The sequence below is a fragment of the Macrobrachium rosenbergii genome, chromosome 48 (assembly GCF_040412425.1).
Source record: "Macrobrachium rosenbergii isolate ZJJX-2024 chromosome 48, ASM4041242v1, whole genome shotgun sequence".
Classification (NCBI taxonomy): Eukaryota; Metazoa; Arthropoda; class Malacostraca; order Decapoda; family Palaemonidae; genus Macrobrachium; species Macrobrachium rosenbergii.
This window is the reverse complement of record NC_089788.1, coordinates 11,907,653-11,933,642: the sequence shown is the minus strand read 5'-3', so window position 1 is coordinate 11,933,642 and position 25,990 is coordinate 11,907,653. Positions and strand designations below refer to the sequence as shown.

The 25,990-nt window shown below is 38.8% G+C and overlaps 1 protein-coding gene across 5 annotated transcripts in view; it reads right to left on the bottom strand.

Moving 5' to 3' along the window:
• Positions 1-5,053: 5,053 nt before the first annotated feature.
• Positions 5,054-25,990, bottom strand: part of Remo (Remoulade) — a 502,829-nt gene continuing 481,892 nt past the window's right edge. For all 5 annotated transcript variants that reach the window (XM_067091346.1, XM_067091350.1, XM_067091348.1 and 2 more), the window contains 5 exons: positions 22,576-22,843; positions 21,854-21,993; positions 21,146-21,625; positions 16,487-16,727; positions 5,054-11,798 (listed from right to left, as the gene is read on the bottom strand). In XM_067091346.1, the coding sequence (XP_066947447.1) occupies positions 7,991-11,798; positions 16,487-16,727; positions 21,146-21,625; positions 21,854-21,993; positions 22,576-22,843 (4,937 nt within the window). In that variant the 3' untranslated portion in view covers positions 5,054-7,990. The remainder of the gene's footprint in view (positions 11,799-16,486; positions 16,728-21,145; positions 21,626-21,853; positions 21,994-22,575; positions 22,844-25,990) is intronic.

Below are 25,990 nucleotides of genomic sequence, written 5' to 3'. Positions count from 1 at the left end.
AATCACGTTTAAGAAAAAAATAAGTTTTCTCTTCATTCTCTCTGAAAGACAAACAGACAGAGTCGCCCAACTCCAGAACGAACTGTCTTCGCTTTATAGCAGCCATCGCTTCGGTGGCTGGCGCGGCTCACACAGGAAACTCATTTCGCAAAGTAAACTCATTTCTCCATCCTAATAGAGTGGCGCCCTTACGTCAAGTCCTCCCGCACTGCAAAGGTGAAAACTTCTGCTTAAGGTTAATCAAAGTTCATCTAAGTTTATCAAAGTTGACTATGGCTTTAGGGAGAAGTTTTTTCCCCCAACGCGTCACCGATGATAAGATTGTAAATTGCTTTTTTTTTTCTTCTTTTTTCTCCTGCACCTATCGAAGGCGGGAAGAGAAAAGAAAGTTTTGAAATTCGGTTAAAACTCGCCAGTAAATTTCCAATTCATGTCTCGCACTTTTCCATTCCATTCTCATTCACTCCCTTCTTCCACCTCCCCCCCTTCCCCCTCCCTCCCCCCCCTCTTCGTGTCTTCCATCCTCCTGCCCCAACCCCACGAAAAGATAAAAAACATTTAGGAGTTTCTTAACTATTTGGTCCGCTGTTCCAAGACCGGTTCAAAAAGGGCGGAGTTGAATTCGAGTTTTTCAGGTGTCCTTTTTGGATAGCAAACTTTTCAGATGTAAGCGGGGAGGTGGATTGTGTGTGTGTGTGTGTGTGTGTGTGTGTGTGTGTGTGTGTGTGTGTGTATCAGAGAGAGAGAAAGAGAAACGTAATTTTTTTCTTTCGCTTCTACCTTGTCTCCGTCATCGTTGCTTTATGCGCTACTGTTACTGAGAGAGAGAGAGAGAGAGAGAGAGAGAGAGAGAGAGAGAGAGAGAGAGAGAGAGAGAGAGAGAGAGAGAAATAATTAAAATGAGTGAGTTTTATAGATCTGAATTTTTATGCCTGCTTTGATTCTTTTACAGTGCCGTTTTAACTTTTTTTCCTTTTTAGTACTGAAAAATAATAATAATTATTTTTAATATTTCTGCATCCTCCATTCAACAAGGCTTGGCAAGGCTTTTATTGAGATAGAAACTTGGAACACACGGTGCGCTATTGTCCTTATTGCTTTTGTATTATTTGGTTTGCCATTGTGTTTGAGAAATATCCGATGAAAAGACGCAACCACGACAGACGCAGATATCGGCCCATAAAGCTTTTAGTAACTTTCTCCTTAAAGTTTTTTTTTTAATCGAAATATCTTGAAAAGCGTGTAGAAATATCCAAGATATAATAATAATTTTTCTCTCATGATACTTGTCAGTCTTATATTTTAATTCAAGTGGGCATTTGCGTTGGCTGCTTTCAGAAAAAGAGGAAAGTGACGAAACCGATTTCTATGTTATCGGATTATTTCCCCATCTCCTTCTCTCTCCCTGTCTTCATCGCAACTCTTAAATGTAAATTCTGTCCCATTGAGACCAGCTGCTTTTAGTGTCAAGGCTGTTCCACCCCCCCCCCCCTCCATCTCCCCCTCCCCTCCACCCCCGTCGATCCCCATTCCTCCCTTTTCTTCCGATATAGGAAACGGAGTGTGCCTACTGCATAAAAATGGAGGTTTCTTATAAGAGCGAAGTTAGGTACAGTTTCCTCTCTTCTTTTTATGGCCGTAACTTTCTGCTGAGTCTCGATTCTCTGATGCCATACTTTACGATTCGGATCGCCTCTTGTGGATCGTTCGTGCCTTCTAGTTATCTGTATTGTGTTTGATCAAGGCTAATCGTTTTTCCGCCTGTCGTCTTGAGATGGCAGTTATTTTGTGGACTTTTTAATTTTGCTGTTCAGTTTGCTGGTTTTCCCTGTTTTGTATAAAATTTTCTTTTCTCTATTCTCTGTAATGCTTTTATGATGTTTTTTCATCATATTTCGTCGCATTTATAGCTTGTCTTATCAGTCAAGACTTCGTGTTTCCGGATTACAGCGTTGTTTTTACCATGTTAGGATGCTGCTGTTTCCTCTGTTTTCAAGTTCTTTGACCCTTATTTCTGCGTTTTGAGAATTTAAGGATTGCAGACAACTCGTACATTGGATTGTCTTCTCCAGTACAAATTAATTAATCGTTTTTTACCGTTAGCGTATGCTTATGGCTTTTCTATGTAAGAAGTCTTCGTTTGAATCTGCCGTTTTCCATTCTCCTGTAATGTTTTTTTTTCTTTCCATCGTTACTGAAGATTGATCGTCTGTTGTTGATCTCATCCATCCATTCCTATCGTCATCCCGAATCTGCAGCAAGAGGCTGACAATGGAAGATGTGGGATCGTTTCCCGATGATGGATTTCTTTAAACGTCTGGCATTGTTATCGGCGCGCCGAGGAATTTGCAGAACCTTCCTGCATTTTCACTTGCCTTTATTAACGTTCTTTCGGTGTTGGGTATTCCTTTTATGTCCGTGCTGGAAGGGGTTTGTTTGATGGGAAAATCAGCCATTATTTCGTCATGCTTTAGCGGCTGAGAAGCAACCGGTAAATGAGATGTGGTTAGAAGTACAAAGACTGCAACTTTTCGGTCTAATAATCTCTATGTTAAAAATCTTGCGTGAACGAGAGAGAGAGAGAGAGAGAGAGAGAGAGAGAGAGAGAGAGAGAGAGAGAGAGAGAGAGAGGTACTTTCGCCTCGATATTTTGTCCTTTGAAGTTGTTCGACGACGCCTTCGCGTCGCTCGGTGTTTACCTGCGTTTCCATTCACCCTGCTCTCCCTGGCCACCGACAGAAAAGCATCCTCTTCCTCTTAAGGAAACTCATCTTTAGTGGGAAGAGGGGGAAGAGGGGTAGGAGGTGGGGAGGGTGTCCTTGAAGAGACGCCTGCCTCTGCGGGCGTGGAAGAGCGCTAACTCTCTCTCTCTCTCTCTCTCTCTCTCTCTAATGCAGGTATTCAACCGCCCTGGCTTTGAAGAACCCCAAGCGTTTGATCTGCGAAAAAAGCAGCTCGCATCGTTCTCGTACTCCTAAGTATCTTGTTGGTTCGGAGAGTCCCCTTACTCTCATTTTTCACTCGCTCTCTGTTAAGAACGCTCTTCTCCTGATGCCATTTGAGAGCGTGTCTTTTCGTTTATGCTAATTATGGGAACTTGAGTATGGATGTATGAAAGAGAGAGAGATAGAATGTTTGATATAGTGTACCCTTCAGCAAATGAACATTATCTCAAGACCATTGAAAGTCTTACTCAGTCTGTAGTTGAAGAAAGTGGTCGTGATCGGGTGCAAAGCATCTAAAAGGGGCAGTTGATGCAGCCCATTTGCAACATACGGCAGCTGGTTCCGTGAGTGTTTGCAAATTCTGAATAATAATGGTAAAATAATAACTAAATAATTAGAAATACTCCACAGGATTTTTATTTTATTTGCTGCCGGTGGGCTACCATAGTGTTATTGTTCAAAATGAACGAATATTTTTATGGAACGAGTCTAAGAGGCCGTCGACTTGCACAGCAAGCTTCCACAGAATAGAATGCTCGAACTGTAAGCGAAAAAGAGTAAGTGGAGGTAAGAAATAACAATAGCATTATACAGTTTAAAAAACTAAAGCACTCTAGAGGAGCATTACAGGTATAGCCCTTTTTAAACTCAAGAGCATCAGGGATAATAATTGTATGACAGTCATTCCACATTTTAATGGTGAAAGGAATTTAAGAGTCCGGGGATTCCTAATGGAGGTAAGGAATAACAATAGCATTATACAGTTTAAAAAACTAAAGCAATTTAGAGGAGCATTATAGCCCTTTTTAAACTCAAGAGCATCAGGGATAATAATGGTATGACAGTCCTTGCACATTTTAATGGTGAAAGGAATTTAAGAGTTCGGGGATTCCTAATGAGACAGCATTGCACTTTTATGGAGTGTGGATGCTGATATTAAGCAGTGAGTAGGATGCACTAGTCCAAGGGGTGCTGTTACCAAGGTGTTGATGGCAATTCCCTGTTGAAATGAGATTATAGAGACATCTTCCATAAACCCGTACTCCAAGCAAGATTTGAGGTGGTTTATATGAACTGCCTTGTCTGTCTGTTGTCCATCTGTCTGGTACACACACTTTGAGTTATAGCTCCGTACAGGATGATTAAAGGCACATTTGATGCAAAAGCTGCTAGGGTCAGTGGACGTTCCATAAACAGAATCAAAGTCTGCTGGGCAGTATCAGTGTCACAGTTCGAAACTTTATAATGCAGGAATTCCACATGCTCATATTTTAGAGAGAGGTTGCTTAAGAGCAGAGGTTCTAACTGACCTAAGGTCATATAGACAAGACATAAGTATGTTTTGATTGGTTTTGTTTATGAGGTTCAGGCCATTAGGCCAAGCACTGGAACCTATCTCGGTTATTCAGTGTGTTCAAAGCCTAAGTTCAAGGGAGAGATAAAAGCTTATTCCTTTCATGACCATAACCTTGAAATGCATGGGTTATAGAACCCATACATTTCAGACCAAAAAAATTTTTATGGTATAAAATTGTTGCCTTATCTGTTCATTCTCTCTATCTCACTTTGTCTGAGCCTTTAGTCTATAAAGGATAAATATCAAAAGCACAATCTTGACAAAAAGGTTGTCTATGACCAAAGGATGTCATGACCCTGAATCACAGCTATTGTCTTTGGTAGAATTTGGAGGAATTTTTCACTCATTTTACGCACAAGTTGAATAGGGTTTGCATCTTTTTTTGTACTGCCCATTTCATTGACCACAGCAAGTATTAGTACAAGTATGACAGTTTTAACGGCAATAGGCTCCATTTATGTTTCTGGATTTTTCATTGCTGAAAATACTATGGACCCATTCATTCTTTAATGGTTCAGTTTGTTGTGGGTTATGATAAACATGTGAATATCACCAGTTTGGGTTTACTTATGGTACTGTATTTATGCTTGTGAGGATTTGCAGAAGTTATTTCAAGAGAAAACAGTATGTACTACTTTTTTTGAATTGAACTTAGTTTGCAAATCTTGTTTTCATCAACATAACAAATTTCATACTACTAACTTCATAATAATAACCTTGGGACACAAGGTTGTGTTGATGGAAACAAAAATAAAAATTTACATTTTTATTTTATATTATACAAATCAGATTCATACTATAATCAGCTGCACATCATTCCATATTTACAAATGACTTTAATTAAATACAGTTTATCTGAAACATGGGATACGCTCATCAGCTGTACAGTTAGGCTATGTCAGAAAAAGTATATTCTTGAAAGTGCAGTGCAGAATAATCATTACATACAAAAATATCCTGAGATAAATAGGTTAATGACCAAGAACTCATGATGGAAAGTTATCAACTCCTGAGACTGAATAATACAATGAAACTTAATGAGTGGCCCTTCTCAAATTTTCATCTTTGTTCCACTTCATTTGAAGTTTTGACTGACTCAGCTGTCAAAGGAAATAATCTTATTTCATCTTATCTTTCAAAGATGATCAGTATTTAAAATTTATGAGGTTATGGAATAATTTGGAGTTAAGGTTGTTATGATGTTATGGTGCTTTTCATATATTGTGCGTGAAAGAAACAGTTTGATGTTTTGCATTATTCCTTACTTCGGACATTGAACTCTTATTCATACAATATTGATTAAAAGTTTATTTTGCTCTCTTCATAAGAATAAGATTGTGTAACGTTTTAGTTCTTAGCCTTTTGAACATAATCATTTGCATTACCTGCTGATTCTCTTCAGGATGTCGAACTTGCACAATAAGCACGATTACAGTAGTTTAAAAGCATCACATAGAATTTTGCAAATATTGTACACTAGGATAGTTTGTAGATAAAAATCAAAGGTAATTATCAATAACCTCGTGGTTCTTCATTCATATAAGATGCATTCACATGGACTACATTTACTCTAGGGCCCTAATCAGAATGTGATGCAACTGAAGAAAACTTGAAAACAGTACTATAACCCAGTGAGTGAAACAAATATATTAAGTACACCGTGCACTTAAACAAATATTAAATTTTTCATGTTTCTTCCATCAAGCACATACGACAGTGAATAATTGAAGATGGCCTCAACATATGTTCCAGCAACTGTTCATTAGTTCAAATTAAAATAATTTCTCATAGTACTTTAGTACTATACAGCAGGGAAAATACAAAGTATTTCTTATTCAGTAAAACACGACCTTACCTTCGTCAGTATCCTTAATCACTATAAATTTAGATTTTCTCTTCAAGTTACACTGTATTATTCAATCTTGAGAGCTTGTGTATTGTGTTATACCGACTTAAAGCTCATGAAATCAATATAATAAATATTTATATTCCATGAGAAGATCATTGAGGGTAAATGAAAATACACTTGAAGTCATCAGGGAAAGTTGATGAAAAAATACATTTACATATGGATGTGTTTCATAAAATGTGTTTGTGAGCAGAAACTGTGCTTATTAGGTGTTTCACTACAAGAGAAACTACTTTTTCAAGGGACTGTCAGTTAGTCATTTATGACCAAGACTCAAACAGATGGTTGATGAAATCATAAGTTTAGAACGAATATAGAAAAGGAAAAATGCAGTACAATAATGTGATTTTAAATATCATCGGCTACCTTATTCGTCACTACATGTTGGTTTCAAAATGATTCACAGTTTGAAATTCTTACCAAAAAGAAGTATTCAGCTTCTTTATGCCTAGGTACCTTTTTGCAATGTGTATTTGATATGCAACAAAATTTGGAGAAAACTAGTTACTGTGTTGTGAGCAAGGTAGTTGCATTGAAATTCCTACCATTAACCTACTTCAATAGTTCCATCAGATTTGTACTTCCTTCAAGAATAATGTTATCCAATTTGTCCATTTCATGATTTATGCTACTCTATTTTTATAGACATTTCATTAGGTTATTAAAGGCTGTAAACTTTTATATAAAAAAAAAACTGCTCATACTTTGTACATAAAACTTTAAGTCTCTTTTTAGCTATGACATTGTCTTAAGAATGCCTTTTATACTTCAGGCATTCATCTTTTTTGTCAGGTTTTGTTAGTTAGATTTCTTTAACTGCCTGATGACATGATGTCACATTCACCAGTCCCTAGCAGAATGCACTGGCCAACGCTAATTTTTTTGTACCCCAAGCTTTCAAAACATCTTTGGTTGAAATATTAACATTACTTAATAGCATTTATCAACAAGATAGTGTTTTCAAATTTGTGTTTAGTATTAAGCATTAACTATAATACATTACATATATCATATATATAAATTATAAACCATAAATTCAGAAGGCCAAACCCCAATTGTATTGCACAAAAAATCTGTCTACTCCCCATTAAGTAGTAAATTGAAAAGAACCTATAACTTCAAAAAGAGATCTAGTACTTTTCATTTTTCCCTAGAAATGTGTTTAAATGTGATTTTCTTCTGTTGTTTTCAATTTCTTTACACTTATTTATTATTTATTATGCATTCTCTACATTCCATACCCAGACTTTAACGTCTTATACATTCAGTTGTTCACTATAGTATTTTCACCGTGTTTATTATTTTTCATATAAAACAAGACCCTGCCTCAACAATATTTTTCTATATGCAGTATGGAGACATAAGTGCCACAATACTTCATGTCTCAAAAATTAAATGTTTAACATGTAGAAAATAGTGATACTAACAAAGCCTATGTTTCTCATCTTAATAATGAACCCATTGCCTTCACTGTACCATAATAAAATAACAGTTTGTATGATTGTACAATTAAAGATTCATACACATCTGAATACTGTTATAAAAGCTTGTAACTGGCTGATATGTTCAAAGTGAGCCATATATTTTACACATATCAATTAGAAATATAAATCTATATTGAAACTGTACAAATGATTTTTTCTACGTATCTATACATACTGTACATAGAAAATATTTAGGTGAAATAGCACAATGCATATAAAAAGAAATGCCACAAACAGGAACTTTTAAAATATAAATACTGTACAATTCTTGATACAATTCTTGAAAAAAAGTTAGCTACACACACGTTTCTATCTTTGGATTAGATTCTGCTTCTCTGCTGCTGCTTGTTTCACCTTCCTCTAACTCACTATCTATTGTACCTTCATGGCTGTCAGTTCTCATACTTTTATCATTGCCAGGATTACTTTCATCATCACTACACATCCTCTGGCCATCTGAGGATTTTTCACCATCATTTCTCAATACAGTTTCCTCAGAACTGTTTGTTAAACAAAAAATAGAATTTCCAAATGAATCCACAGTATCCATTGTACTCATCCCAGTCACACACAAATTGCTATTGTTCACATCACTGGAACTATCTGCATCAGGATCTTCCACTTCCAGGTGATGATCACTTTTGTCAGTCATTGATAAATCTTGCTCTGGAAGATCACTTGCAACACACTCTGCATTATCTTTTGGAGTACTGTGAAAAGGTGCTGCTTTATCAAATGCAAAGTCATACTTTGTTCTACCTGGACTCTCAAGTAAACTGGAGTCTAAAGACCCACTATCTGGAGTGTTCTGATGAAGTCGATGTAATGGTGAGTCATAAGGAGAATCAGATATATTAACACTACCTCTGGGGCTTGTACCTACAGCAGGGTCAACACTAGCTCCACCAATGCTGGTCCCTGCCTCACTACTTGGACTCCCACAAAGATCATCCCGAGCTCCACATGCTCCATCACATAGACTGGAGTTTTCACATCCACTGACTTCACAAGCACTAATTCGTTCCTCACCGCCACCACACCAATACACATCCCCACATTCACTATCCCATGCGCCACAGTCTTCATCGCCATGATCTTCACAGCTGGTCCCCATGGCCAGATGGGAAGGATCATCAATATTTGAAGGGTAAGAATGGTGGCATTGACCATTAGACTTTTCAGATCTCTCTCTTCCGTGCTTACCTACAGGAAGGGCCGACTTCATAACGTGTGGCCAAGACATGTCAATACAAGCACTTTCCACAGACTTCTTTGAGTTCATACTGGGTGAGTGAGGGTCAAGACTAGTCTGAAGTACTGCATGTTGTGCATTAGTAGGAGATATACCATGAACTTGTTGAGGATAAGGTATGAACTGATGAGGAATTCCATCTTTGTCAGATTCTGATGACATAGTCCCAGGTTCCCCACTTGGTAAATGATTTATTATAATAGGAGATGTATTATCATCTGTCCAGTCATCTTTATCATCAAGTGCACAGTTTCCCTTTGGTCTAGTTGTTCTGCGCCTTGGTCTACCGGGTCTTGGTCTTTCCTTTCCTGAACGATACTTATGGTGTCTAGGCAATCTCGAATGATCTACTCTTGGAATACCAATATTATCAGATCTTTCTGTCAGATCAGAGTTGAAGGAGTTTCTGTTTTTTCTAGCTAAAGCATCATCATTTACATGTGGCTGATGATGTCGAGAGTTATGATAAGGAATCATGGGCTGAGGCATCATAGCTGGAGCCTGCCCTAAAACTGGATAGTTAAATAACTGTGGCTGCTGTAGCTCTTGGGGTAAGTAAGGTAACTGTTCCAAGGCTGAGCTTTGACTTGTAGCTTGAGAGGTCAAATTACCTTCTTCAACAATACTTGGAAATGATCCAACTCTTCTCATTGGACTTATAGGTTCTTCCATATAAGCCCGAGGCTTTCTTGGAATTGTAGACCAACCACGATCAATTTCAATAGCTCTACCAGAAGTCATAGCTGGGTAAATGCCAACCATAGGGGTTGTGTCAGTGTTGGGTCCTAGTACACACAGCACCTCTGGTGTAGGATCCTTGCATGCATGCTTGCCACCACCCTTTTGGAATTCAGCTGGAACATATCCATACATTGAATCTACATGTATGTTGGTATTGTTTACTTTACTTGAAGCCCCTAAACAAGAAGGATCAAAGTTGTTTTTTGATGGTTCACAGTTATTTGATCGAGAAATTTTGGGCTTGTAAACAGTAGAGTTGCAATCACTATCTGTTCTATTAACTTCAAGATTATTTTGTTTTACCATCTGACGAAGGCGCTGTTTCTGGAAAAACCTCTTTGCAACTCCAGCTTGTTTTGGATTGTAAAATATTTCTGGAGCATAATGGAGGTCATTTGTCATGGTGCCTAAACTTAAAAGTTGTAAGTTATTAGATGCCTTGTTAAGACTTTCAGGTTTGTTTGATGTAAGAATGCTCTGAGAGACTGAAGATGACTTGTTTGTTTGGTGAGTCTGTGAAGACTCAAGACTGTGGGTACTTGGAGCTCCAACAGGTCCACAGGCCTGATTATTTGATGGTACAATGTGATTAGCACCACTGTTGTTAACAGGTGCTGTTAAATGAACTTCTTCCTCCTCCTTTCTTTGCCTTGCAAGGACACAAGAATACTCGCGCCATGCATCCCAAACATCATTTCTACTAAAACAAAAAAATACAAATATAAAAATACCAAGGCTGCTGGCACAAATCGCATAAATAATGCTAAAGATGGTGTTATGATGAGGAATAACAGAGGCAAATGGTGCAGCAGTTGTAATGGCAGCAGCTGCCCATGTCAAAATGAACAATAAAAGTGTAACTACATGAGCCCTCAGTTGTGTTAATGGACTGTGCTGGCCATCTGACACACTGACAGTAGTGTCTCGTGAAGCAATGCTCAGCTCATCTTCAGCTCCAGGATTTACATTTTCAGAATTGGGAGAGTTGGCATCCAGCAGTTCTAACTCTGTTGTCTCTGTTGCTCCTGTAGCTTCATTGTATGTAGTGCGGTGTGACCTTAACATACAATGGGTTAAAAGGAAAAATGTAGACAGGATGAAAGCAAGAGCAGCAGTAGGCGCATAAAATGCTCCTAGACTTGGTCCCCAAGCTAAGAAACAATAACTGTATCCAGCATACTGTTGGAGGTTAACGGCTGCAGATATACCACATAGTATAAGTGCTATGCCCCAACCAACAAGATAAAACCTAAGCATGGGTTTTGGAGGAAGAGGAATGTCCTGTGGAGGTTCTTCCACTGGTACTGGAGGTCTCAGTGCTTTTGTAACTTTCTTGTACAAGTTGGTGACAGTTACTATGATCCAGAGAAGTACACATGTTGTCAAGTAATGAAGTGCAACGCCTATCCCCTGACACAACTTTTGATTTTCAGTTTGGTAAACTCCTACAGTAAAAAGTGTCACTAAGAGCAAAAGGGCAATCCATGTGTTCATCAGGGAGTGCTTATTTTTGTTCATTGTATTTATACAATGATGGTTTGCTGCCCATGTAATAATAGATGCCATTAAAAACAAAATGCATATAGCACTTCCTACATACACTCCTGGGGCACTTAACCTAAATTCTGCACCTCTGGCACCAGCTTGACTTCGATGTAATGCTGCCATGTCTTGTAACAGCCCAAAATGAGCTAGTCGATCACAACGGAAGACTATCAGAGAGTTCCATTCTTGTTCAATTTTACACCCTTCACTGGTCCAGTTCCCTTGTGTTCCTGAAGCATTCCGTTTCCACCAAACAGGCATAATATTATGGCTATAAATAGCAGAACGTAAAGTTATGTAGACATGATCATCAAGTAGTATATCCTCATCCTGATCACTAACTCGTACCCCTATGACTGGAGAAGTGACTTCCCAGGTGTCAGATTTGCTTGCCAACACTCTTGGGAAGAGGTTTGCAGTCTGATATACAAAAAATTGTAGCTGGACAGAAGACTGAGTTGCAGATTCCTCAAGGTCATCTGATGAATTCATTGCAGGCAGATTCTCTTTACGAAACAAGCTAGAAGGAACCTGGATTTGTGCATCCATAATTTCATCCTCGCTACTGCAAATAAAAATAATGGGTAGCTGTAAAGTTTGTGAATTAAGTAGCACACAACAGATTAATAAAGCATTAGATGGAAAACACTAGAGTAAGACAACATAAAAAATGTAATATATAACAAAACATTATTCATTTTCCATAGTAATATACCATTAAAAGTAGTTTAAGGTTCATTATAGCTCAAACTTTTTTTTTAAACTAAAAGCAAGTAAATATTATTTCCTATTTTACTAATGAAAAAACAGTATATGGTGAAAATAAAAGAAAATAATACCCTTGTCATCATGAACACTGAGATATTTCCTTCAAAAATTGGTCAAATGACCGGCACAGTGGCCATGTTAACTAAATACTGGTAATTCCTTTTGTAATGGATGATAAAGCATTTCTTTCAGTGAAAATATACAATAACTACTACATTCCCTAAAAGAAGAGTTTATAAATTATATATATATATATATATATATATATATATATATATATATATATATATATATATATATATATATATATATATATATATATATATATTATATATATATATATATATAAAGGATTTTGACAAAGGAAAAATCTATTTCTGGGGAGGGCCCGTGTCACCCGGGTGAAATAATCCATTCAGCACTTATTTCTAGGTAATTCCGTTGCTAGATACCAGAGAAAAGCTAAATGTAAAGCTGGGGTTACTACCCCAGAGCGAGCTCCAAGAAATGGAGTCGATATGGTAAAGGGTGAGATTGTCACAATCACGGGACCCTGCCCTATAAAGATTCCCAATGTCAAAAGTCCCAACGAGAGAGGTGCCGATACAAGCCCATGCACCACTCATGACTGTACACAAGGCAACACTAATCGCATTCCATGTTAGCACCCACCCCACTAGAATGATGTTTCTCATGGGAGGGAGAGAATGAAAAACAGTGGAGGGTCACCAGGTGACACGGGCCCTCCCCAGAAATAGATTTTTCCTTTGTCAAAATCCTTTTCTGGATCGGGGTCCCGTGTCAGCCGGTGAAATAGTAACAGAGAAATAAATATCATTCTTATGCTATTAAAGACTTTAAATAGAGATGTTGAAAACTAGGGGAGAATTCCACCCTGAACATTAGAAAGAGAATTCCACCCTGAACATTAGTAAGGTCCTCTAAATTCATGTAATGAAAATAATGTAAGTGGCCACCGTCTAAGATCATGAGCTTTAGAATTGAACCTGAATAGGCTTGTATTAAGAAAATACTTTCTGCCTAATAGCAGACAAAATGACAGTACCCCCCCCCCTTTTTAAATAAAGAGAGGACCTGACAAAATTGCGAGGTCCTGTCTAAAAAAGCCTGTAAGGAGAAAACTGGGCACAGAGACAGACCTTGTGAAAGGGGAGTACTTTCCAAGGTGACCACCAAAAATGAGGACCCTCAACTGTAGATAGAAAGTTAGGGTGAGGAATTCGCAACACTACCCCTGATGAGGGGAAACCAAAATGATTGGTTCCGCTAGACAGCGCAGACAGTACATGAAAACTAGCACTAGAAGCTAAGCTGATTAAAAATTTGGGTCTTCCCCAACAAGGAAAGGTAAAAACAAGATGATTGTTGGTTACCGAAGCTAACTCCGATACATTACTCAAAGACCAGGAAACCGAATGTGGACGGAGTACTGGTCTAAGACAAACACAGACCTTAGGGATGAAAGTTAAGGGCCTGTGAGTCTGGTTCCAACAAAACACTTTCCCCGGGGCCAATGCGGCCGCATCATTGCTGTAGCTTCAAAAACTATGTGAAGAGTGCTAGTTACTTAACTGCAGAGCCATCCTGCAGTAGAGTAGGATCCCTTGACTGATTTTAGGAAAACAGTAATAACAGGACCAATATCAGTTTCCTCCCAAACTGTAAAATTCACAAAGACCACAAAGCCAGGGCACCAGAACTTTGAGGAGGCTGATGCAGGCTGAGTTTATACCAGTCGTGGCAACTTGATAGTTTGTGGCTGAATTGGGTTGCAAACAGACCTACTTCGAGGTCCAGGAAAAGATCACAGGACTACCTGAATGACGCTCCGTCTAAGGACTATTCCGACACCAGGGGGGAGGCCCTGGATAGGGAAAAGGTAGTGACCTTTTGGACCCCTACGAGAAGGGTGGCAGACAGAGGCACTTGTGCCTGTTGGTTATGGAGAAGAATGAACCACAACCTGAATGATGCAACTCGAGTTTGAACCCACTTGTTTACGCAGCGCACTATTGCTGTTTTGTTCAGAACCAGCCTAAAATGGATCCTCTTGGGAGGAAGAATAACCCCAAGGACAGGAAGACTGCCACAGCCCTCCAAAGCGTTGATATGGAACTGCCGGAACGTGACCGACTAAGTTCCATGAACTTCATGGGGCCAAAAATATCCACCCCACCCGCCCAGAGAGGTGACGGTGTGGAATACTGAGGCCGGAGGGGAAAGAGGAACTGACTTCGATAAGCACCTGACAGCCGTTCAAGGCCGGAGGCCATTATTCAAACAGGAGGAACCAGGGAGACACGTCCCTGACTCCGCCATACCCCGGATATAGACTCCAGCTTTGACTTCAGAAGGAGAACTGCCACTGAAGCAAACTGGAGAGAGCCCAAGACCTTTTCTTGGGCACGGCGAGAGGTATGCTTGTGTACAGTCCGCGAGTGGTGCATGGGCTTGTATCGGCACCTCTCTCGTTGGGACTTTTGACATTGGGAATCTTTATAGGGCAGGGTCCCATGATTGTGACAATCTCACCCTTTACCATATACGACTCCATTTCTTGAGCTCGCTCTGGGGTAGTAACCCCAGCTTTACATTTGGCTTTTCTCTGGTATCTAGCAACGGAATTACCTAGAAATAAGTGCTGAATGGATTATTTCACCGCTGACACGGGGACCTCGATCCAGAAATATATATATATATATATATATATATATATATATATATATATATATATATATATATATATATATATATATATATATATATATATATATATAATGGAATAGACCTCACTGTTTTGATAAGAATTTTGAAATGGATGAGACATAATAGAAGGTGTAATGAGGGACCTTATTTGAGGGCCTCAGAACCAGAAGGTTGTAAACGCCACCCCCACCGATTTGGAGTTAGGCATACCAGTAGATGTGGCAACGTTTCCTCTGTCTATTTGTGACATTTCTATGCTAGTCAGCCGTTTCAGGAAGGTCGAAATCCCTACTCGAACAGTAGAAATTATCAATTTTAGCTAAATGAACGAACGTGATGTCGCGCGGAGCTTACAACCTCATAAGAGCTCAGTTACAACCAGAAGGTTGCATGTGCAGCAGCTCAGAGGGAGCCAATGAGAGCGCGCGTCACTAAACGGGTATTCAGTTCTGAGCCAATCAGCATTTTCCCGCATAAGGGGCTCGTAAGTGTCGGCCAATCACCGCGCAGTTTACATCTCCGCTATTGTTTACATTCCCAGTCGTGATTTTCGCGGCGAAATTGAATGTCCGTAGTGTTGTGATTTGTGTTTTTTTTTATTATTATCCCTTATTTAGCGCCATTATGTCTTCCTCTGGTAGTGAAAGTGATCACTATGATGTCGTGCAACGGCCCAGAGGAAGAAAAAGGACAAGGAATGAAACGTCATGAAAAAAAAATGGTGTTAAGTTACTGCACGATGCAGGCCAAGAATATGTTTCTGGGTGTACAGACAAACTCGTGCCTGCACGTAATGTAGGCCAGCCGCTTTAATGGTTAAACATTATGATGATGGAAGGTTATCATAGTCAACATTATTATTATTATTATTATTATTATTATTATTATTATTATTATTATTATTATATTTTCCATCACACTATATTGATTACTCATCAATATTATTATTATTATTATTATATTTTTATTATTATAATTATTATCATTATTACATCCATTGTTGTTATACCACGAATATAATAACACTTTATTATCATTTTACACATTTAACTATGGTTTAAGTGCTGGTTATGACCAGAATATAAACAAATGTGAGGGGTTAGGCGGACATTTTGAATGCTAGCGCGCAAGCGCACCCTACAATTTTTTTCAAATTTTCACAAAAAAATTCTAAAGAGTAGGGCTTTCATATGAAACTTAGTTTAAATCAATATCTTTCTTAGAAGCAGAGTAATGAATGCTAGACTTTGAGGGCAATTTACTCATTTTTTAAAAAGTGGCGTTTACAACCTTCTGGTTCTGAGGCCCTCATTTGGGGGCAACAAGACTGGAAAGTCATAGACATTTCTCTTACACCAGTCAAGTCTTGAAGGAATTTCCTTTTGTGGAGTGAAGGTAAAAAATAAACTGGTCACATTTTTCATATTTCAAACAAAAAATGTTTTCCCCACCCTCATTCTTCAAGAAGTCACTACAATACCAGGCAAACATATTCTGCAAGATATTCAGATATTGCTGACATACAATTCTGCTTGATGTAGACAGTTTGCTAGGTACAACTTGAAGTTAAAAAAAAAGCACTGAAATAAAATGGCTCATGATAAATTCCACTTTCATAAATGAAATTTGTACATCTTGCAGTCATGTGCTCAGCCATGTACTTCTACAAATGAAAAAAAAAAAAGGCTGTTTACTAATAGCCATAAAAGAAAACATGATCTCTTTAGTCACTTAAATAAATCATGAAAGGGCCCTTACCTGTATAACATTGAATAATTATGAGTATTACACCTAAAGTGTCTCTCTGTGTTGTGTGGGCTACGACGATACCAGTTGCAAGTCAAACCAGAGAAGGTGCTTGGTTGTCGGGCAAACTGGTGCATCTCAAGTTGAGGTGCTGGTGCTCGGGTCAGCTTGGGCGAGTGATTTGCTACCTCCCAGAGGCATTTCACCAGCCTCTGACAAGCTCCATCTAAGACTTCAGCAGCATACAGCAAATCTGTAAAATAAAGGATAAAATATGTGATAACTGAATGTGTGTACAAAATTTCCTTATGTTGTCTTTTGAATAAGGTGCAAGCATGTTTTACAATTTAAAAAAATTTGCAAACCTCAAAATACAGTACTCTGATCAAAACTTTTAAAATTTATCTTCTATCAGCTCTTTTCCATATTGCTATTTGTTCAAGTGCCTTATTCTGTGTAGAACTATCTCAGTCTCACCATTCTCATTTTGCTAGAACAGAATGATTCCATTACATATGATGGTACCTTCATCCATTACACCTCATCTACTCTCATTTCATTGTGTGACTGCATAATGTCAATGGCTCTTCTCACTGCTCTCCCTGTTTGCCTTTGGAAAAATAATAACTTGTGACAACCCTTGTCCTGGCTGAATTTTTTTATTTTGTGATTTATTCATACATTTACTTCTGTGTTCTCTGCATTTTTACATAATTACTGAAGGCTCATGTGTCTAAGGGGACTGATATTCATCCATCTCCTTCAGCAAGATTGGAGTGAATATCCATAAGCTAAGTTTTGTAAGGGACAGTTTGCTTTCACTTATCAAGTTCCTGTAACTTCCAATTTGCTGGGCATATTAATGTTCTCCCAAGCTTCAACTGAAATTTTAGTTTGTTTCATCTTGTCTTTTATTATGCCTCAATTCTCCATTGGGTTAAAACATGAGTACATGTATATAGTGCAACTTGGGTGCTGGGGCCTGCATCTGGAGCCATCGCTTCATCTACTTAATACTGCAGGAGAAATTTCCCTCTCATTTCCAATATCATTTCAGGGGAGACTTTCAACAAGGAATGTGAAAATCCCATTACTGAGTTGTCCAAGTTCTAGATAATCTTCAATTTCTGAGGGTTGATCAAGGGTTGCAAATGCTAGATTATTCCTCATTGTCAGACCACACAACCAAGGAACTAGGCTATGATCTTTATTGTTGGAAGAACTTAACACAGGCGTAGGGGCAGTCACAGGTGTAGGGCCAATAGGACTGCATCAATAACTCAGAGTGTAGCTCCTCCAGCTGAAGGAAGAGGAACCACTTAAGATATCGATACAGTAAGTGATCTAATAACTCTTCATATGATCACAGATCTTTGAGATAAACAAAATCATATACAAGGTACCCTCTAGTGTACTGCTCCCGTGAATTATATACAGCAGAAGGTCTTCAGCCATGATAGCTCATTCATTTGTTGATCCTCCATCACAATAAAGGGCAAGGAAATTTGCAACCAACAAAGGGAATAAGAAAGGTACTTCACCTACCTCAAGTCCATAGACAGGAAGAGGAGATCCTCCTCTACTGATGCCTATCTGGCCTCCTCCTTGAAGAGAAGATCCCTTTCCTACAAGCCCATTTAGCCTCCTTCTCCAAAAGATGAGCCCTTTACTCCCAATTCTCAAAGTAACTCTTCAGTAGAATCACTGGCACTACCTACCAACTTGGGACCTTAAGACATAAACTCCTGAATAAAAAAGAAATGTGACACCTCCTGACCGGGCTGTACTGGTGGAAACAGAAAAGGATCCAACAGGTCTTTGGGCCTTGCAAGATGAATCATCATTCATAGAAGTCCTGGACTGGGTATACAGAATCTCTAGTTATCATGTCTCTCCCAGAACTTGAAAATAGCATCAGTCATGGAACTGCAACAAGAAAAAGAGAGGGCTCAGTGACTAGGGGCTCAGAATTACCCATGGTGAAATCAGTCTCAACGCATATGTCACCAATGTTTTATTGGGCATGAAAGATTGAGGCACCATCTAAAGGCATTCCGTCGTTTTTATCTCTGCCAGATCAGAGACTGAGATAGTTTTTATAAGATCAGAGACTGAGATGGTTTTTATAAGATCAGAGACTGAGATGGTTTTATAAAATCCCAGACTGGGACACTTAACCTAGGAAACACTTGGCAGCACTGAAGGTTATTGCCTGCACATCCCCACTACATTTACTCCAAGTTCTGTTGCTCTGGCCTCCTCAGAGTGGGTTGCATTTGAGACGTTCTGAAGACAATCCAACTTGCTGCTGAACTGACAAAGGTTATTGCCCAAGACATCCCTGCCACATTTACTCAAAGCTTCATTACCCTGACCATATTGGGAGGTAGTACCTTCAGTGCACCTCACAAGTTGCACTTGAGGCATTGCTATAGGGCATTTGGAACCCACCTTCGGCCACTATCTGCACAAATTCTTTTGTCTTTGACTCTACCTGCAATTCATGCTTCCTTTCTTTCATCTTGCTGTCAACCTCTTCCTTCTATTGTTGTATGTGGTGAATGGCTCAAAGTACCCCAGTGCTTGACTTTATGGTCTAAAATTCATGATTCAATCATTCATTCCACCATCCTTATATTCCTAGAATGGGGTACATTTGGAAGGTTCTGCAGGGAGTCTAACTTGTAGCTTAATTTCTACATGGATCCTTGGTGGCACAAGTGCCATTATTGCAGAGAAGAATCTATCCGCAGACGCCATCATGAACATCAACCCCATACTGACATCAGGCAAACTCCTTTCACAGAGGTGCCTTTACCCACCTTACAGGGGGCAGCATGTTTCAGCAGCAATGTTCTCCCTGCTTGTTTTTCATCCTCAGCTAAGTCATGGGCAGAGGCAAGGGAAAATATGAGACAAACCACCTCAGGAAATCATATCATGATATAAAAAGAGAACCATGGTTAATGGAGGATGCCGGTTCCCCTTCCTGGAGACAACCACCTCCCTCCACAGCTGTCAGTCACATTCCAAGTGTAACCTAATTATTTAAAGCAGTTTCAACCTGTAGAGGAATTTCAATCAATGCTGGAGAATGAGGGGGTCCTGGCATCTCCAGGGGAATGGGTCTAATGACTGGTATCTGTTGGCACTGTTCCCGACTGCAATTTTTCTTATCTTCATTGAGTCCAGAAGCTCTCCCCATGTGCTATTAACCCTTTAGATCACTTATGCTGCACTGAAATCATCCAAAATTCAATTCCTGAGTTGCTTATGACAGAATGACAGGATATTTTTGGTAAATTTAAAAAAAAAATTTTAAACCTCTGTGTTGTTACAAACAAGAAGAAAAGAAAGAGTGAAACAAAGTACAAATATTAAACTTGACAACCACACCAGAATAAGCTTTGAGGCTTTACCTATCATGAACCAGGGAAGTTTACCCCTCCCTTTCAAAGTTAATCTTAAACACTGGAGCCAAGTGATTAGTGTCTAAAATTATGATACCCATTTTGCTCAGGCAGGTCATCCTAAGGGCTTATACAAATGCCTTGGCATACAGATATGCAGAATTGAGAATAAAAGACAAAAAGATTTGAGTAATCTGAACCTCCATGGCATTTAAGTAAAACATGGAATTTGCTGTGGTTCTGAGGGCTGGAACATGGAGGTGCCAGCCCACCTTCTCCAGTTTTTAAATTGGATGCCACTCATGAAAACCCTGTTTTTCTCACTGGTACCAAAGTTGTTGCAGAAGAAATTTTACAGGCTGGGAGAAATGAATGGGGGGGGGGGGTAGACTCTTCTTCTTCCTACCAATCTTGTCCATTACATTCAAGCATCTTCAAGAATGGCACTCAAGTCTTGGTTATGCTGCAGGACAAATTTTACATAGGGGAGAAATGGGATGGGGTAAAAGAGACTATGATTTTTCTTCCTCATAATCATAGGGTGTGTTTTGCCTTCCTCTCATCCCTTTACTTACTTCACACAAGTACAAAGTAATGAAGGTAGGTGCACAGTGACAGATGAAGGTATCATCATACGAGGTGAGAACATTGAAGTTAAATTAGGCTGGTGCAACTGAGATTGTTTTAAACAGAATAAGGCATCTTATGATTAAGGGGTTTTTGTATTATAAAGCACCACACTTTCATACAGCTACCTGGTATGACAACTAAATGCTTGAACATTATAAAGTAATAAAAAATTATGCATGTATGTACCAGAGGAAAAAATTATGGGTCATCAATCATTTAAACTTTTTCTTTTGAAAGGTAAATTATAAATTAATATTGTTAGCTAAAAATGCATCGAAAGGAACAACAAATACTAGTGTTGATCTCCTTGAAGATGACTATATCCCATATTTTACTATTATAAGCTAAATCTTACTGATTTCAAAGACTGGCATCACAAAAGCCTTATATAAAATAATCCTAAATAATTAAAGACAATAAAATACATTTTTTGAACTAACAAATATGTTTAATATGTTCAATTCTCTTGCAAAATTAAGGATCATTGTGCAATACATAAAATTTACGGACATAGCAAAAGGTAACCATTTCTGCTGTAGTGGGATACTGATGACGAAAACAAATTATTTTCAAGCATTTATAAAGCTAAATTCATATGTTTAGTTAATCAAAACTCCTTGTGCACACATACCTTGAGCGGCAGCCATGGAAGCACTGATAATTTCAATTAGCACGAGAGCTGTCTCCTTGGGCCCTGAGAGCGCCCCAAGTAAACTAGTATACTGTTCAACAGTTTTAGCTAAGAAGATAATGTCCATTGGATCTCTCAAGATCTTGCCATCTCGGGTGAAGTTGCGAAGACTCCTGGTGGAATCCGCCAAACTTGTTTTACTAGCGGGTATATTGGTGGAAGCAAACTGCTCAAGGATTTTCGTAGTTTCTGACACAAAAGGACACGCTGAAGTGTCCAATCCTTCCCAGTAGCCATCAAGAGAACAGGTATGTTTGGCTTGTGAGATGGCTACACCTGCAGCCGCTGCCTTTAAAGAAGCCTTTGTAGGATACTTGGAGCTGCCCCTTAGGTGAGGTAACAATCCTGCGCAGGCTAGTTCTACTGTTACTCCAGCTACAGTTCTTGGCCATACATATGAGCCTCTGTTATTACTTGTGGCTGAAAAGGAACAATTAGACACTGACTGTTGCAGAAACAATGTTTTCTTAAAATGAAATAAGAGTTGCTTTACATACAAATTTACTCATAGAAATAAGAGTTGCTTTATATATAAATTTACTGTAAGGTTAAATTTAATCTGACACAACCATGTTTACATTAATCTTTAAAGTGCTTACAATCTAAAACACAAGAAATTAGAGGCAGCAAAACAGCAACGATCCTTACTATTCATGGGGCAATATCTGGTGTCATGGGTGATGACATAAATGCTAATGGTACTTGTTGTGTGGTTTCCTTGCTCTCCTTGGACTAGACATGACCAATCGCCACTGTGAGTGCCATTCAGCTCCTTAATTTCGACCATGCTGTATTGAAGGGAATGCCGATGGCTAATTATTATTTCAATCGGATAATTTTAAAGACATTCTGAACTCTCTTCTCTGCTTTATGTATTATGCATGTATGTATGTATGTATGTATGCATGTATGTATGGTGCCGCTAGGATTTTTAGTTTTAAATATTATATCATGTAAAAGGATGTTGTGAACAAATGTATGGTATTGATGTCAACATAAAAATGTACTTTATATGTGCGTGTATCAAGTTTTGATGTACTGAGTATGTAGCAGTTGGTTGACTTAACAACTGTGTTTGTGTGGCTTGTTATGCCCTAAATCTTGTCCGCCTTTGTTAATTTTTATGAATACTTTATCCATCGAAGCTTGATTTAGAGGAAGCATATACACCTGCAATCATACTTTTCATACTGCAAGAGGTCAGTTTACCGTAAACTTGGTTCAATTACAGAAAACTTTATTTGGGTTCATGCTGTACATTAGTAGCCCTCTTCAGCAAATTAAAATACTGCTTATCTTATATGTCTGTACTTTTATCTAAGCGTAAGGGGAACTGCTTAAGAAGCGCACAAAGCAAAAAAGATACAAACCTTTCGATGGATTCAGGAAGGTAAGTTGTCTTGATGACCGCTCCTCCGCGTTGCTGGTGTTGATGATGCTGTTCCAAGTAACCCGTTACCGTCGTAGATCCGCTTGTGGACGGGTGACGGGGCACGAGATGAACGTCACCCCTTACCCACCATACCTTGTGACCTTCCTCTGCGCTCGTCACCCTGCAACGCAGTCTGAGAGAGTCGCCAGCGAACACCACCTGATCAAGGCCTGGTTCGAGTTCGACCACGGAGAGACCCGGTCCATCTGAAGGTAATGGAAGATAAAAATGTAAAGCATTAAGTAATTGAATATTGAGTGTTTTTTATTTTGTGCATAGGTGCTTTGAGTATAAATCTGTAAACCTTCCAAATCAGAAATTCATTCTTTCTGAAAAGGAAGAAATAAAAAGACATGGTAGAAATGACGTCCATTTTCTCTTATTAAAAGCGCAATTAATGTAATCACAATATGGCTACACCCGTGTCTAAAAGTTCTGCTGTTTGGCTACTGATGTAACTTCAGAAATCGGGATCAATATTCGGTCTAAAATACGCATTTTCAGCAACGACGCTAACTTAGCCAACAAAATATTATACGTACTACAACCTCTGCGTCACACGATGACGATGATACTTGAAACAACAATAATAACTAAACAAGTTTACTAACTCTTTAAATCTGTTTCCTTCTGGATAAGCAAAAAGTCTACCATTACCCCTCTCAGAGTTTTAGAAGACTGTAGATGGAAACAAATAAAAAAATATGAACATTTTAAGACAACAACTATAAAAAAATATGCGCGCGCACCAACACGGACACACACACACACACACACAAGTTCTCTCTCTCTCTCTCTCTCTCTCTCTCTCTCGCAGACAATTCACCCTAATTTCCCTGTATTTTTCCCCCTAGACTCGTTATCTTCCCCTACCAAGAGGGTCCCTTCTTCCCTAACTTCTCTCCCTAAGTAGCTCGCCAAGACTCGGAAGTTAATTTGATCGTCCTCATAAGGAAAGCCAGTTGGGAAAAATTGTGGAATTAGAGTCTTAAATTAATCCCACCAATTTCCATTCTCCATCCTTCTGTCTCGAAACCCCAAACTACAACAGCTGTCCACCCCATATATTTCAGCTAAACAGATTATCCTTACTGTTGCATACCTATGGACTGACCCTCACTTTATATTACCCTAGTGGGCGCGCGCGCGAGCTGGTGCGTGATACTCACATTCCATCACATCAGAGACAGTTTAGTGTGATGAACTCAACTTTCCAAGAAAAATCGATGTCATATGCGACTATATTTTTAAAAATTAATCCGAAAATCGCGCTTACGTGTATATCCATGAAAAGCTACACACGAAAAATTATTATTATATGTCTTGGTAACAAGACAAATTACAACAATGCGACATATTATTAATGCGCTGTTTCCCTTAAAAAGAGGACGGCTCCTGAAAAATCAACAACCGTCACTAAATGGCTACCATTACATGAGCTACATCCCCGTGCAGTCAAACCCCACAGCATCAACTGCTTCGCACTCCAACAATGTCAACAACTACAGAATTGTTAAAACAAAGCAGACGAGTCAACAGGCCGGTAAAAGTAGCTTATTTTAGGCACAAATATTAAATGAATCAAGTATCAATGTCGAGAGAACGTGAAATAGAATATTTTTGAGTAGCAGTTTTCTGGCTTTAGAGATAGCTGAAATTACACTGCACTTGAAATCACAGTACAGGACTGTGGGTGTATTGTGTTCTATGCCGGCTGAAAAACTAATCCTTCAATTTATATGAATTATATTTTCGCCGAATATATAAGTTACACCTGAAAAAGGAGATGAGTTCTCTAAAAATATTTGTCGAAACGGAATAGTCACGAAACTAACCAATAAACGATAAATATGGAATACAACTCACTTCCTACCGAGAACATTCCAAGGAAATTATGTGAGCAGGCCGGGAAATTAACTTTGAAATTAAACAGTAAAAACAATCAATCACAACCACTAAACTACTTGGAAACGTATATGATAAAATATCAAAAAGAAACACAGAACACATGGTTTACTCAACAAGGATTTGGAAGCCATCAATGGAACAAAATTGGGTGCTACTATAGAACGATATCCACCGAGCTATTCGCGACCAACCAAAAATGAGGATGCTGTCTACCAAACAACCCAATTAAGGCCTATGGCTAGTACTAAACACGGCGACACAGTGACTCACCTACACTGTTTCGCCGTGTTAGTACTAGCCGCTGAGGGGTCAAATGTAGAAAATGGATGGTAGCCATCATACTATAGTAGCACCCAAAAATGTATTTGATGAAAGCTTATGAATGTTTGGATACCGAATATAAATTAACTATAAAGATATGGCCCCACAGTGGGGTAGGCCGTCAGTGCACCTCACGCGGTTCACTGTAGGCACTGTTTAAGGTTCCTTGCAGCGTCACTTCGGTAGCTACCTGCAACCCCTTTCAGTCCTTTTACTGTACCTCCATTCTTATTCTTTCTTCCATCCTACTTTCTACCCTCTTCTAACAATGTTTAATAATGCAACCGCGAGCTTTTCCTCCTGTTACACCTTTTATACCTCTTCCTCTCAATTTTCCTTTCAGCGCAGAATGATCCCCCCCCCCACAGGTTGGTCTTCGGCCTAAATTGTATATTCTATCCGTCTGTCTATAAAGATATGGATGAAAGATGCCTACACCTTCAAGATCTGCATGGGAAAAAAGCCATAATTGCTGCCATCGCTTAAACAACGATTACGAAGAAAAGATGAGCTAAAGATATAAATATCCTATTTGATCGAGCGAGGCACCATTCCAAAAATACCTTAAGGCAATATCAGGTGTGGAAAACGCTTATGGAATAGTCTTATTTTGAAACTCAATATTACATCGCATAAAAATTATATATATATGAAGCAGTTTGGTGCCTTACAATATGACCTTTAAACTGGAGGAGACAAACATAAGGCATTTTCTTAACCTTATACAAATTTTTTACGCGTGACAGAGAACGTAAAAAATAACATTTAACATTTTCAGAGAAACACCATTTAAAAAAATGAGACAAATGTAAATGACATCCCACAAAGGAATATCTGTTTTACCGTGAAAACTAGCACGACCCAAAAGTTGCAACTGGGAGACCAAGTTCAGAAGAAACTGAAAAAAAAAAAAAAAAAAAAAAATTTTACTCGGAAAATTCAAATACATAAAGCCAAAGCCAGCTCAATACGGTAGAGATGATCGACGTTTTATTGGAGAAGCTGTAGAGATCCCAACAGCCCCCGCTACAGCAGACAATGAATGTTTCCGGTACGAAACAAGTATGGAAGGAATATCAAATATTAAACTGCAGACACTTAAATGTTCCCCGTGGTGTCACTGG